Below are 14,863 nucleotides of genomic sequence, written 5' to 3' on the forward strand. Positions count from 1 at the left end.
AGGACTGATTATCTTAGCTTTATCCCGTCTGGGCCATATGGTACACTAGGCTTACCTGAGGGCCTCTCTAAGCCTTGTCCCTGGCCATGCTTTGGACACCACATCCTGCTCAAACAACAAGACGGATCGTTTTTTCACACTGCGGAAGATCTAACGTAGACTTTGGGTGAGTTACAATCTCAACTTGGGCCGTGTTTGGCGGCTTGGGCCTATATATTCTGCTAATATCTAATTCTAGTTCTAGTACATCTGTTGTACTTTTAATTAAGGTTTACACATGGCAGCAAATCTCAAGTGCAAAGGTGGCGTTGATATTCAGCACATTTTGTTTTTGCTCATTATGTTGTGTCCATATTCTGCATGATTACAGAAGTGATAATCGATCAGAATACGATAATCGTATTTTTGTGAAAACTGGCTGTTTGGTGTTAAATGTACAGTATTGCCATTTTTACATGGCTGATTATATTGTAAAGGCCCAGGTACCTTTTTCAGACTCACAGCTGAACCCATGGACTGCCAATATAAAATAATTTTCATTTATATAGCCTATATAAAATAGCCTTTAAAAAAAAATTTGTGTTACAGGTAAATTTCAAGTAGTTACAGTAGAAATATCAACAATTTTAAAAATAAAGGTTCTTCATTGGCATTTAGAAACCTGATATTTCTAGTCGTAAAACATGGCTATGACCGAGTAAACTGATTGTTCTCAAATTATATTGTTTATTGAAGCTCACTGTATGATGTAGTAGAAGAGTATTGTGTGAGAGTGATGGAGTGTATCACCTGCATTCAGATTTAGGATTTTCCTTCAGGTCAGTCCTATGTTTAAAAATAAAAAAATAATAATCAGTTTTAATGCATGCTGCTATATATCTTGTCCTTTTAACAGTTAAGAGGTTTTCCAGTGCCATGACACTGACAGCGCTAGTCAAAGCATTTGTCAGTTGTTCTGTGTTCACAACAAGTTCCAGTCCTTTCAATTAAATTTTTTTTTTCGCTACTGAGTGACTCACTCATAAAGAGAGTCTTTGCCGCCATCTAATGGCATAACAATGTAACTTCTGTTGCTGGCCAAGGACTATTTTTTCCAGTGGAAGGAAGGCTTTTAGTGATTTTACTTCATGAAAGTTGCATTATATATTTTTGTGTTGCTTTAATTGTTTTGTATGGTAACCGTTTTATAAAAGCAATCAAGTACTCAATGTTTGTGCTGTATCATGAATAAAGTGACATCTGAAGGGATTGTAGGCACGACGCTATACAGCAGCTATCATACCTTATTGCTTACCTATGGAGAAACTTTAACATCCATTGGAAACTTTCGATTGCACAAAAGGTTCTTTGGATTCTTAAAATATTCTACACACTAAAAAAAAGTTCTTGAAAGTTCTTCTTTGAAAATCGGTTCACTGGAAGTTTCATTGGAGAACCAAAAATGATCCTATGGCACTGGTGTGGAAACCCCCTTTTGGAACCTTTATTTTTAAGAGTGTATTAGTCATTTTTACATATATTTTATTATAAGTGTTTCTATGGATGCTTTCCTGTAATTTTTTTGTGTTTACACACTTGGGAAAAAAAAGGTTTATTATTGTTTTTAATATTCCATCTTGCATTTTTCATAGACGTGTTGGTTCTTTGGGCGAACTCAGATGTGGGGTATCAACATGACTCTTAGGACCTCTAAAGTGGCGGCGCTGCTGCTGCTGTCAGTGCATCTCCTACATGCATCTGCCCTGCCCGCAGCATCCTCCTATGGGTTCAACGCCTACAGAATGCAGCAATACAACTTACACCAGGACAAACATGGTAAAACACAATAGTTTAAAAGGATAGTTCTATTCTATTATCATTTACTCCGTTCCAAACATGCCGTGAATTATTCGTTTAAGTCTACAAGTCAAGCACAATGGATTGTGGGAAACGGGCAGTATGCTACTTCAAACATAGCCTTGGTATCCTTTTAAAGTTCCCCTATTATGCTTTTTAAAGGTTCCTAATTATGTTTTGGCCTCCTTCCGTATGTTTACATGCATCCAAGGTCAAACAAGTTTAATTTTCTCATAATATACATTGCAGCGTCCTCTCCTTTCCGAGAGCACACTGCTCTGATTGGTTAGACGGCCCAGCCTAGTTGAGGGTTCCTCAGCACTTGATACACAGTGATACGAACAGTAACGATTGTGTTGGTTTTACTGTATCAATTTGAGCCTAAATTCTCATCCTTTGGAAGTGCGCGCAAAGTGGATTTGATTTTGCAGCGCAGAAAACAGCATCTTCTCGACAACACAAACCAAACTCTTCAAGGCCTCAGCTACAACTATTGTTTGAGGGCGGGTCGAAGTAGATGTTTTTTTGAGGGCATTTGATGAAGACCCTAGGCTGGCATTATGCAAATTTGTTACAAACCTACATAGGTTTGTGCAGGAAGTAAGACTGGAATTACTGATGACTCATTTCAGGCAGTTCAGAATCGGTTCTTTCTTTTGGGAGACACCTTTATTTGTCATGCACTTTGAGCTTTGAAACTTTGCAAACCTTAAACATTCACAAACAGCTATATAACACGGTAATATCTAAAAAAAAAGCATAATAGATGCACTTAAAAAAAGATGCCATACCACAGAATTTGACTTATTCTGAATTCCTTACGGATGTAGTGAGATTTGAAACGCACCACTGGAAATTCTCTTAGAATGCACACACGTGTCACTATATCAAAGGTGATCATGACATTTAGACTCTGACCTTTGACCCACAGGTTGCCGTGGAGCTATTGTGGTGGCGGAGGCACGATCGGCTGCGGACACGATTCTGACTCGCCGCTGTGTGATCATGAAGCTCCCTGATTTCACCACAGAGCGCTACTTAGAGGCCAAAAGTCAGAATGCAGCAGCGCTTTTGATACTGCTACCCCAAAATCTCTCGTCTGTACCAGAGGATATAGTGCAGGTCATTCAGAAACATTTTTGCACAATTACGCTTGATATATTGCTGCTGATTCATTGTTTCTTCCAGTAACTATAGGTTATTTGTGATCAGCGAAGGAAGCAGATTACATTAGATACCTCTCAATTCCCCCAACCTGGTTAGCTAAAGGTCAGAAAATGTCCCCAACCATCTCTAGGGCTTCATGGTGGCGGAATCTCAGGTCCTGCAGAAGGAGACCCTCATGCCTGTGTATGTGGTCCCAGAGGATGACCAGCTGCTCTGTATGTATGAAGAAGTCAGTCAGGCTGCAGCAACAAAGTCTGCTTCTGTACTAGTGAGAGGTGAGAGGGAACTGCAGAGTGCCAGCAGACATATTGACTAAATAACCTTCCGGCTGTAAAAAGCTGAAGACACTCAAATGTACACTGTCCAGCCAACAACAAAAGAAAGTTGCTGTTTGGATTTAAATAGGCAAATACTTAAAGGGGCTATGTGTAGTTTTCAGCGGCATCTAGCAGTGATATTTCAGATTGCAACCAATACGTTTACAAAAAATAAATAAAGTACAAAATCAAAATATATTTTACATGCTTTGTGTGTGTAATGTTAGCTTACCTGTCCAATAGGATGAAAGCCAACTCCGGGTCTGTTTTTATACCCAAAACAAAGCGGAGGTTTCTCCATGATTCAAAAGCCCTGCCAATGATCCATGTTTTCGTCCGAAGTTGATCCGAATCACGTTTGGCCTGACGAGCTTCAGCAGATAAAACTTTGTTTTAGTTTTTTATTATTATGTGGAGTTTGTGTTGGAGTCTGTGTTGTGCTGGGAGCAGGTCGTTTCTTAGTATTAGCAGACTCCATGTCATAATGTTGCAGTGTCGTCGCTGTTAAGTGCAAAGTCAGTAGACGAGGCGAGAGGCTCGGGAGCGCATGCAGGTCTCAGTCACGTCACTGGATTTCGCGGCAAATCCGACCCAGAGCCTTTACATAGAAATAGGAATACTTGCTTTCAGAGGTAAAAGCAAAACCCGCCAAGTGGATCATTTTATTGTGAGATTACAACCCCTTCACACACAGGCAATAAAAAATGGATTCATTTTAGTTGAAAAACTACACATAGCACCTTTAAGAGTCTATGACTTGGATCAGTATTGCTGTGAGGATTATGTTTCTAGCATGTTATATGTTTGGCAACAGTTCTTCTAACCATAACTGATGGTGTGTGTAGCTTTTCATTTCTTAAACAACCATGTAAGAAGACAAATCATGGGCGTGGCCATGTTCCATGATGTCAAAGCCAAGATTCATCAGGCTCAAATTGTGAAAGATTGGTTGGAAGGGAGCATGAAGAATCATTTCCCTACATGAATTGGCACTTCTCAGTCCAGACATTAAATTAATTGAAAGTCTTTGGAATGTGCTGGAATAGGTTTTACAAAGTGCTTGTCTCTTGTATTGACAATAGGCTATAAGATCTTGACCAAAAATTGTTGCACCTCTGATGGAAATTACATCACTACCTTTATTCCCAATTTCTGTTCAAGATCTTTTATTGACTAAGCAAGAGTCAAGTACTCTGTAAAGTCTACTCTAGCACATCCCAAAGACTTTTAAGATTTAAGGTACTTTATTAGTTAGGTTAAAACGGTGTAATCCAAATAAATGGATTTTATGCGCAATTCAAATACATAAATCTTAAAAAAAATGTAGGCCTAAATATTTTTGCATGTACTAACTGCTATTCGTAAATATTCATGAAAGCGGATTCACTGTAAAGTTTAAGCCATGTGAATCAACTTTCTCTCTTTCTCAGTTCTCCGTAGTATCATCACCGCCACCGCCTTCCAAATATTAGTGAGCAACAACTCCCCCATCAAGCCTATTACTGATACCACCATCATTACTTTAGAGGTGAGAACGGCAGCTGGCCACACACAACAACTCTATCCTTTTCTGTACAACGTAACAGTGTTCAGCTATAATTAAACCTGTCAGTCAAGTGGATTTATTGCTTCATTTCAAGGGAGTACTTCCTGGAGCTGGAGAAGACCCACCCACCATTGTAATTACTGCCCATTATGACACGTTTGGTCTTGCTCCCGTAAGTCACCCCCATTAATGTCCACACACATACACACTGGGAGATCAAGATCGAACGAACCCTTTTTTTCAGTGTGTTAATATATGCTTAATCATTTTTTGGTCACATAATACATCACACTCCCTTCAAACATGATTCCGAATGATTTATGCATGTTGTCAATTGGCATGGTTCACTTGCTGTGGGAACTGACCTTTACTCAAACACTTCGGTCAGAAATTAGCATATTCATATAACCGGCATCTCAAAACCCCACCAATGAAAATTGTATTGAATTATAGTGTTGGGAACTGACAAGTGGTTGTAACTTGTAATTCCAAATCTCTTTTCATTATGTAAAAGTGGAGCCAGTGAATCAAAAACATGCACCACAACTAGTCAAATCAGAATCTTTTAACAGGAACCAAAATTGAAATATAGATTGTTCCCATAATTGAATTTATGTTTTGATAAAGACCTATGCTTTTGAGTTATTTACCTGTAATGATGCTGTGGTAATCTTGTAATCACAGCAAAGCATTTCATTACCACTGTGTTTTACGGGTTCAGATGGTAAAATGTTCCCACTGGCAATGAGTTTTACAGTCACCACCTGGCAGATCACTTCCATTGGCGCTTTACACATCGAAAACAATGTACTTGGCTGTATGCTTAGCATATCATTGATACTTTATCTCTCCTTTGGCCAAAATAATAGGGATAATTTTGAAATTGTATTTACTGAAGGGCAGTGAAATGATGTGTTTTTTTTCCCCTACCCATTTTAGAGTGTATTATGAAATTGTATATGTGAGGCATTTGTGTATGTGTGCTGTAGGGACTGGCGTATGGTGCGGATTCTAATGGCAGTGGTGTCACCATTCTTCTCGAGCTGGTTCGACTCTTTCACCACCTCTACAGTGATCCACGAAACCAGGCTCCGTTAGTTCATTCTATATATTTGTGTTAGGAAAATAATTGAAAAACTGGCAACATGAGTGGCAACACAATAGCTTATAGATGTGTAGAGCAACTGATTCATTTTCATTCTTTTTTTTGTATTTAAATTTTGGATCACATTTCCAAAATCTTTTAGATACCACCTCTTATTCTCCCTGACTGGTGGCGGTAAATATAATTTCCTTGGCACCAAGCGTTGGCTGGAGGAAAATATGGACCATGCAGGTAAGTCAATAATTGCCAGTATTCTTCACACACATTTTACTCTCCAATCAAGACTCTTAAAAATAAAGATTCTTTATTGGCATCTATGGTTTTATGAAGAACCTTTAACATCCATGGAAACTTTACTTGGCACAAAAATGTATTTATAATAGAAAATGGTTGTTTAGATTATATAAAATGTTCTTCACATTAAGAAAAAATGGTTATTTTAAGAACTGTGGTCTATGGTAGCCTATCTCTGTGGAAAAAAAACCTTTTGGAATCTTTATTTTTAAGAGTGTAAAAAGTATGAGCCCTCGTACTATAAACGTGATATACAGTATGCTCACACTTTAGATTAGGGTCCAATTCTCACTAATAACTACGACTTTTGCCTCAAGAAACATTAATTACTGCTTATTAATAGTTAGTAATGTAGTTGTTAAGTTTAGGTATTGGGTAGGATTAAGTGATGTAGAATATGGTCATGCAGAATAAGGCATTTATATGTGCATTATAAGTACTAAAAACAGCCAATATTCAAGTAATATGCATGCTAATAAGAAACTAGTCAATAGTGAGAATTTGACCTAACATATATATAAAAATTTTTGTTTCTTGAATCTGATTTCAAAAAGTTTTCATGTTTCCTTTATGACAAGGAATACAATTATATCTTATTCAGTTCGCCATCATAACTATTGCCTGATAATATCACACTTTTGTCAGTATTGTCAATCCAAGCAAGAGGCATTTAAACAGAAGAAATACAGAATATTGATACATTTTTTTTATGACTCTATGCAGAATCCAGCCTTTTGCATGACAACGTGGCGTTCGTTATATGTCTGGACTCTCTTGGCACCGGAGATGAGCTTTTCCTACACGTTTCACGGCCACCTAGGCCTGGGACGCCTCAGTACAGCTTCATTCAGCAGCTAGAACAGGTTAAGTTGAATTATGCATGAAGTGGAAGTTAGTCTATGTGCAATGGAAAAAAAAACTTGGTGATTGGCAATTGACCCTCTTGTACTGTACATCTTTTCCCTTTCTGTGTTTAAAGATAATCTCTGCCAGGTTCCCCTGGGTGAGATTTGGAACGGTCCATAAGAAGATCAACCTGCAGGAGACCAACGTGGCTTGGGAGCATGAGCGCTACGGGATGAAACACATCCCAGGATTCACTCTGTCGCATATTGAGAACCCTAAATCAGAGCTGAGAGGATCTATCCTGGACACCATGTGAGAAAAGTCTACCACATTTTTCCAAAGTTAAAGTTCTGTAAGCAAATCCCATTCTGGAACGTCTTCCAGAGGGAGCCAGTGAATTAGCCTAGTCCACTCTTTTCAAAAACCACCCCACAAAGAAACCCACAGCTTCTTGCACAACAAACTAAAAACTGACATCTGCTTATGAAACTGAATATGCCGTAAACCTGAATGATACACTTCAACTACCACTCAGCTTCCTGCTTCCCATATATTGGCTGCCTTTTGAATGTGCAAAATAATTGATAGGTGGAAAGAGCCTCAAAGTCTTCTGATTGGCTGAACAAAGTTTCTGAATGTGGCCTGCAGTCACTTTTTGTCAGTGACATCTGTCAGGTTAGATGAATATTTTCCAGTACCATTCCACGAAAACAATCTCTTTCAGGACCTTTAAATCATTTTTTATCCTTGAAACCAGTGTGAATCAAGTTTCCTATCCAATTGTTTTGGACTACATGAAATGCAACTCTGTTACAGCAGACATTTCAGACTACATTTTAAAATGACAGATGCACAATTTCTCATCTCACAGTTTTTCTTGTATGTTTAGGGCACAGGTGGACATCAGGAAGCTCAAGCGGAACGCCGTTATAGTCGCTGAGTCCTTGGCAAGATTCATGTACAATCTTTCAGACAAGGTGAGGCAAACGTTTGGAGGGTCTCGCCAAATTTCAATTTTCAAGGCAACCTTGAAAGCACATACAGACCACTTTTGTCTTTGTTTCCACTTTTCATTAATATATATCATCTTTTTTGTGCTGTAGGGCTCTGCTAAGGACATGCAGGTTTTCAAAGGCAGTTTGGTAATATTTTTTTTCTGCTCTGTTTTTTATTTTATCAGACTTAATCCAGCTAAAACTTTGCCAAAAAAAATCTACTGTGGTACAATTTTGATACCTACCATTTAAAAATTTGGACATTTGAAATTAGTCTCTTATGCTCTCCAAAGCTGCATTTATATGATCAAAATACAAACTGTCAAAATGATTCCAATTTCTATTTTGACCTATTTTAAAGTAAAATTTGTTCCTGTAAAGGCAAAGCTGAATTTTCAGCGGTTGTCCCAAAATTGAAGTTCATCAAGTAACCTTTATGTGCTATGTAGGATATTCAAGACAGCCATTTGTCTGCATTGATGAGCATGATGACGTCTGTTCCCCGAGCCGCTCAGTTGCTGGACAGAGAACCAGGACAACTGCTCCTGATCAGCAGCCTGGAGCAGGAGTTCAAACACTATCTAAAGCAGGTCCATAGACACACGTTCCACCTGGACAGAAGGTACACACAGACACAATATTTCATCTCATCAATGGCCTGAAGCAAGACTTCAAAAGACTTCTGTAGCAGGTTTACAGATGCATATTTTACTAGAGTTGCAAATACGCATACACTCACAGAGCCAGAATTCATCTTTTTATCTTGCCAGTAGCAAAAAAGTTCAAACAATGTTTACCGACACACTTTCTGCAAAAAGCAAAACTACAGCGCGCACACACACACACACACACACACACAGAGTAAGCTTGTTTTTGTCTGACTTTTATAGGGATCCTGAAATCACGTTCTTTGATCAAATGAACCAACCAATGATGATGTACAGGTGAGTGAGTCTTGTGATTGGTTGGTTGTGATTGGTCTTGTGATGAAACAGCATTAACAACCCTTTTCAATTGAGTAGGTAAACCTACTGTCTGAGTAGGTACTACAATTGAATGTAAACTTTTTCACGACCGTTAAAAAAAATACGTTCTGTCACGTGACCAACCAGTGTCAGTTGTGACACTGCCATTAATACATCCTCTCCCGTGGCCTCATGGGATAGTAAAGTGTCCATCGAATGCACACTTCAGAATCTCGGAAGTAGGTCATCAGGGACTTTTCGCCTTCTATTTTTCGAATACTATGTATTCATACATACTACACTTTAGACGTACAGTTTTTCGCATTCTATGCAGTAGGGAAGTTTTCGATTTCAGACGCTGTGCATACATGTATATTAATAAAGTAAATAGTGTTGACTTTAAATCCCTTACTGTACTAGTTGGATTCAGACCCAGGGGTATAATAGTTTATTTTCAATCGGTTACGTTTGGAGTCATTTTGAAAAATTTCCATTAACAGTAGTTTTAATTTTAGTTAGCGAAAATGTTTTCAGTCAGTTTCCTTTTTAACACCAATCCTTTATTTTTTTTATAATTGTTTTTTTTTTAGGGTGAAGCCGGCCGCCTTTGACCTATTTTTGGGTGGGTGTATAGCTGGATACCTTGGAATGGTTTATTACGCAATCCAGGTGAGCCATGGGTAATGTATACCAAACTAGAGACCTGAGCTCAATATTATACCTTTATAGGCTAGAATTTAATATCTATCAGTAATTTCAATCCGTAATCCAAAAGGTTTCCTTCATTTGGTTTGATCATTGCTTTTTGTTTGCAGAACTTTGGGAACATCTACACAAAACTGAAAGCAACAATGAAAGCCAAGCACCAATAAACTGGACTAGACGCATCAAAGAACCAGTGCAGAGAAGTCTACAGCATGGCCAATGTATTCCTGTGAGGACTGAAAACTTGAATTTAAAGTGGCTACCTTGTGTTTAATAATTCCCTTGCCAGGGTTCAGTTTGATTTCTTCTTCTTTTTTTAAATTAAAGATTTTTTAGAATCAGCCACTTTGCTCTTTCTGGAATCCTTCTAGAACTGTACTGTATGTTTACACTTTAGACTAAATTAGATGATTATTACCCCACGCAAATGCGATATGTTGGGAGTAGAACGGAACTCATGGATAAATCATGAGTCACTTTAAAAAGGAACCTGACGCCAAGTAAGAGTGAGCGGATCTGTTGAATGTGGTCACCTATGTAGTGGAATTATATTCACTGAACACCTATATGAGAGAGAAGATTACGAACACCAGTCGACAATGTTTCAAAGATAAATTATCGTGTTTTGTTAAACAAACTACAAAAAGTAAGTTGGAGCTTAATGATACACAAATATAAGTATATCTGCACTTGAGTGATTATTTAAAAAGTAGACCTGGACAGTAACCTCCCTTCAAACCTATTTTGTGTCAATAATTATGAATGGAACGTTTTTCCCTGTGGAACTATCTGAGTAACCGGCAAGCTGTCCATAATGGGTCGCTGAAACGCATATTTGATTTACTTGTGTTGGCACAAACAATGAGGATTTTTTTTGTGGTGCTGACAGGGACTGTGGATAAGTGCCAGTTTTGCTCAGTTAAATGATGACTGTCTTGATTATCTCTTATGAATGAGGAACTCCTTTCACTCATATAGGATTACACATTAATTACTGTCATCCACACTATTGTAGCTACAATGACATGAGCAGATTGCCTTAAAGCTACACTGTGTGAGATTTTCTCCCATCTAGCGATGAAATTGTATGACTACCAACTGAATATTACTTTCGAGAGTGTTTTAACTCCTACGGTGGCCTTATTATTACGGGGGCTCCCCCTCGCATTCGTCACGTTGCCCCTGAGTAAAAGCACGAAAGGCGAAGCTTGAATTTCCAGGTATGTCCCTCTTTGGCTAATGTATTTTCAAGATGGAGGCGCAACATGGCTGCCACTGTTCGAGCGATTTGCTCTTATGTATTCTGAATGGCAGATTCTACGGTTTCGAGAATACTTGATTAGTGGAATTGATTTTAGTAATTTTTTGCTAAGAATCAACTTAAAGTACACAGTGTAGCTTTAATGTATCATAGAGTTATTTTCTAATGTGGAGTCATTAGCATTCTGAAGTTATGGCATAGTGTTATGATTCATTCACAGAGAAAGGAAAATGTCATTTTAAAGATCAACAAATTAATACTTTTATTCAGCAAGGGGGATGCATTAAATTGATCAAAAGTGACAGTAAAGACATTTATTATGTTACAAAAGATTTATAATTCAAACAAATTTTTCAAAACAAACTTTCTATTCATCAAATAATACATTTATCACGGTTTCCACAAACATATTAAGCAGCACAACTGTTTGCAACACTGATAATGAGAAAAAATCTTTCCTGAGCAGCAAATCAGAATATTAGACTGATTTCTGAAGGATCACTGAAGACTGGAGTAATGATGCTGACATTTTTAAAATTTTACAATGTGTTGAAATAGAAAACAGCCATTTTAAATTGCAATATTATTTCACAATATCACAACTTTTAGCAAAATGTAAGAAATGCTAAATAAATAATTCTGTAGATTTATTTTTAAAAATTTAGAATCAACATTTGTAGTTATTTTATTCTTATAATCAGTTCTAAAAGTATCATATCACTCTGCCTCTATTCTTTCCAGCTCTATTTGAGGCATTTGTCCAGATCTCTCCTCACCTGTTTAACTCTCAGTCTGGCCCCGCTGAACAGGGGCCACAAAAGACACACAGGATCTAAGGCTTGAATTATTGATCACTGGCCGAGGGGGAAATGAAAACAAGGGCAGCTCAATCCTGGCGACAGACGGATGCCTATGCAGATTATCCAATTGCCAGCTCTCTTTTCCTCTCTTCAGTGGAGCGTCTAATACAGAACCGGGCCAGAATACCAGAATAACATCACATATGATTGCTTAAGATGTGCTTTGTGTGTACTACAATAGATTGTAACCTTTAGTTTGATCTCAAATCCAAAATGTGTAGAAAAGGTGCAGCAGAGTGATACATTTTGTTAACTCAGTTTCAAACCTATATGAGTAAACAATGACAAAATGTTCACTTTTGAGGCAACTTGAATACTTTTCATGGAAAGATGAAAGGATTTAGGGTACAGGAGGAGATGCATGACCGCACAAGAGCAGAGGTGCTGAAGAGAGGGAGGGGGTGAGGTCTGGTTGGCAGCAGTCAAGGAGCCGCAGACACACTCTTACTGTACACAGGGGAAATGGGTCCTCAGCTACACTTCAGCAGCACCTACTCAGAGGAGTTCAGTTACCCAGCTCGGGTCAAACCCACCCGGCCCAGGCCGTCCTCTGAATATCGCAGGAACAATCCTCATCCACGGCCGGTAAGAGCTTCCTGGACAATTATAGCACGATCGCCAGCATAAATGAACATTTCTTCTATAGACCTATATAATCTAATTTTAAAACTTTTCAGTGGTATTTTTATTTGCCCAAAAAATTCATACTTTTTTGTGTTTTTGAAAGAAGTGACTTTTTATCTTATCAAAAAATGCAGTAAAAACAGTGATTTTGAGAAATAAATGTAAAAGTTTTCTATATTAATAAATGTAATAATTTTCAGCAGCCATGATTCCAGTCTTCAGTGTCACATGATCCTTCTAATATAGTTCTAATATGCTGATTTGGAGCTTAATAAATATTTCTTATTATTATCACAGTTGAAAACTGTTTATTGCTGCTTAATATTTTTGTAGAAACTGTAATACCTTCAATATTAATTTAAAATAAAAATCTTTTACAGCATCATAAATGTCTTGTCACTTTTGATTAGTTTAATGTCTCCATTAATTTTTTTTTTTTTTTATCTGATTAGAGAAGTTATAAATCTTTACATTCAGATTTTAGGGGTAAGATATGTGTGATAAGCATTTACACCTTTTCTCTATTGTTAAGTCTCTAACCACAAGACAATTTAGAATCAAGCACTGGTGTGCTATTAATTATTTACTTGAATTTAATATGGATTTTGTGTAGTGTTTGTTTGCATTCTCTAGTCTTGATTTGCATTATTTTATTGCTGATGTGAATGTCAGTTTCATATGAGCAAAACAATTGGGTTCAAATGCAGTATTGAGGTTAGAAATGTGCTGTAAACAACAGCCAACATTTTTCAATTAACTGACCTGACAAATCATTAATAATTCACCAGGCCTGGGAACATTGTAGACGCTTGATTCTGCAAAACAACCTACATGTAGGGGGCTTTTGTACAGGAGGCTCCGATTACACTGTTTCCAAACCACTGAACAGGGATCAGAGGTTGGGATCGACTCTCACTATGTTAGCAAAACAATCTAACCTCTTCGGGATCAGTGTTACAGGCTATTAAGTGCCACTTAGGGTTGGTTTCTGAATCCCTTTGCCACCCAGGACTTCCTGATGCCAAGAATGCTGCAGACAGGATATGGCTCAAGGAAACAAGTTCAGATGACAGCTCCGACCTCTTTTCTACCTCCAGTCAGACACATATCTATCCAGTATCCAGGTATACCAATGCAATCTGTGTCAACTGAGGTTGAGCAAATCAGTGTAAATCAGTTGGACAGCACCAGCTTCAGACTAACATAAAATATATTTGTATATATTATAACTGAAAAACTATTATCATTGCCCTCAAGACGAGCAGACAGGACACCAACAGACGATGCAGAGCTCATCGCAAGGAGACTCCAAACCACATGAGGTCTCCTCTGCAGTTTGTACACTGCCACCTGCTGCCTGGCTTCTCAAACCACAACAAACCAACGTTGCTCATGCAACAATCCCAAACACAAACACACAAGGGTAAAACTTTTGCAATCATATTTGATATGCATGGGCATTGCAAACATAGTTTTAGTTGAACTTAAATGCTATTATGCCTATGCATCTGAATAAACAAGATATTATTGCATCAGTGTGTCTTTAAAAGTAAAATGCAATCCCTGATATGTTTCTCTGAATATACTATCAATTTCTGAACTGATCATGCTACGGTTTTGTCCTCAAATAAGTTATCTTCATATCTTGCATACAGTTTAGGGTAATTTCTTCTTTGTATTCAGGAAATATTCAGACACAGATCGTATCAGATCAGCTTGGAACCAACAGATGGATATCATGCCATCTTTAAAACCCTTCAAACACCAGGTTACCCATCATCCCAGAAGATCACGCTCAAAGTCCACTGCTGATTGCAGGTATTTTATTCCCAATTGTTTACACACACACACACACACACACACACACACACACACACACACACACACACACACACACACACACACACACACACACACACACACACACACACACACACACACACACACACACACACACACGATATACTGATCTTTCAGTTGTCAATGCATTTGAATGTCTGAGATTCTCCTTCTTAAATCTAGATGTTTTGGTTTGCAGTGCAGGACACAGCTGTTTCCATGTGGTGAAGCCATATAAAGTTGGACACTACATCATACACCCAGAGTTTGTTTCCGAAGCAAAGCACTACTAAAAGCCAGCGTTTGTGCATTTTTTATAATGTTTTCTCTCTCTCTCCATTTATTGTCGGTTTGATAATGTCATTTTACAGTGTATTATTTACGTGTTTGGAGATCCTGCCTGGTAAAATATGCTTGGGTGCAACTTCATTCAAATGACTGTAAAATGTATTTTTGGATGTTATTGTGCATTACAATGACAAATAAACAACGTTTATGATGCC

The 14,863-nt window shown here is 37.9% G+C and overlaps 2 protein-coding genes across 4 annotated transcripts; both read left to right on the top strand.

Moving 5' to 3' along the window:
* The first annotated feature begins 60 nt into the window (after window positions 1-60).
* LOC306984863 (BOS complex subunit ncln) lies at window positions 61-10,120 on the top strand. 3 transcript variants are annotated; one of them, XR_013794673.1, is made up of 16 exons: window positions 61-166; window positions 1,632-1,815; window positions 2,768-2,958; window positions 3,134-3,278; window positions 4,751-4,848; window positions 4,961-5,038; window positions 5,856-5,959; window positions 6,114-6,202; window positions 6,989-7,128; window positions 7,245-7,423; window positions 8,001-8,088; window positions 8,215-8,253; window positions 8,556-8,797; window positions 8,997-9,050; window positions 9,662-9,740; window positions 9,887-10,115. XR_013794673.1 is itself a non-coding variant. In XM_079586568.1 (16 exons), exons 2-16 carry the CDS (start codon window positions 1,659-1,661, stop codon window positions 9,941-9,943), a joined length of 1,671 nt encoding a protein of 556 aa, XP_079442694.1. In that variant the 5' UTR covers window positions 61-166; window positions 1,632-1,658; the 3' UTR covers window positions 9,944-10,120. The 3 variants fall into 3 exon arrangements, 2 of the variants coding, with proteins under 2 accessions (XP_079442694.1, XP_079442695.1); XM_079586568.1 differs by having other exon boundaries at window positions 8,556-8,728; window positions 9,887-10,120; XM_079586569.1 differs by lacking the exon at window positions 4,961-5,038 and having other exon boundaries at window positions 8,556-8,728; window positions 9,887-10,120.
* Window positions 10,121-12,294: 2,174 nt separating this feature from the next.
* Window positions 12,295-14,863, top strand: LOC306984646 (uncharacterized protein). Its single transcript, XM_079586148.1, has 5 exons — window positions 12,295-12,482; window positions 13,531-13,645; window positions 13,779-13,944; window positions 14,205-14,339; window positions 14,560-14,863. The coding sequence occupies exons 1-5, from the start codon at window positions 12,360-12,362 to the stop codon at window positions 14,651-14,653; spliced, it is 633 nt and encodes a 210-aa protein (XP_079442274.1). The 5' UTR covers window positions 12,295-12,359; the 3' UTR covers window positions 14,654-14,863.

This window comes from Phoxinus phoxinus (genome assembly GCF_949152265.1).
Source record: "Phoxinus phoxinus genome assembly, chromosome: 17".
Lineage (NCBI taxonomy): Eukaryota > Metazoa > Chordata > Actinopteri > Cypriniformes > Leuciscidae > Phoxinus > Phoxinus phoxinus.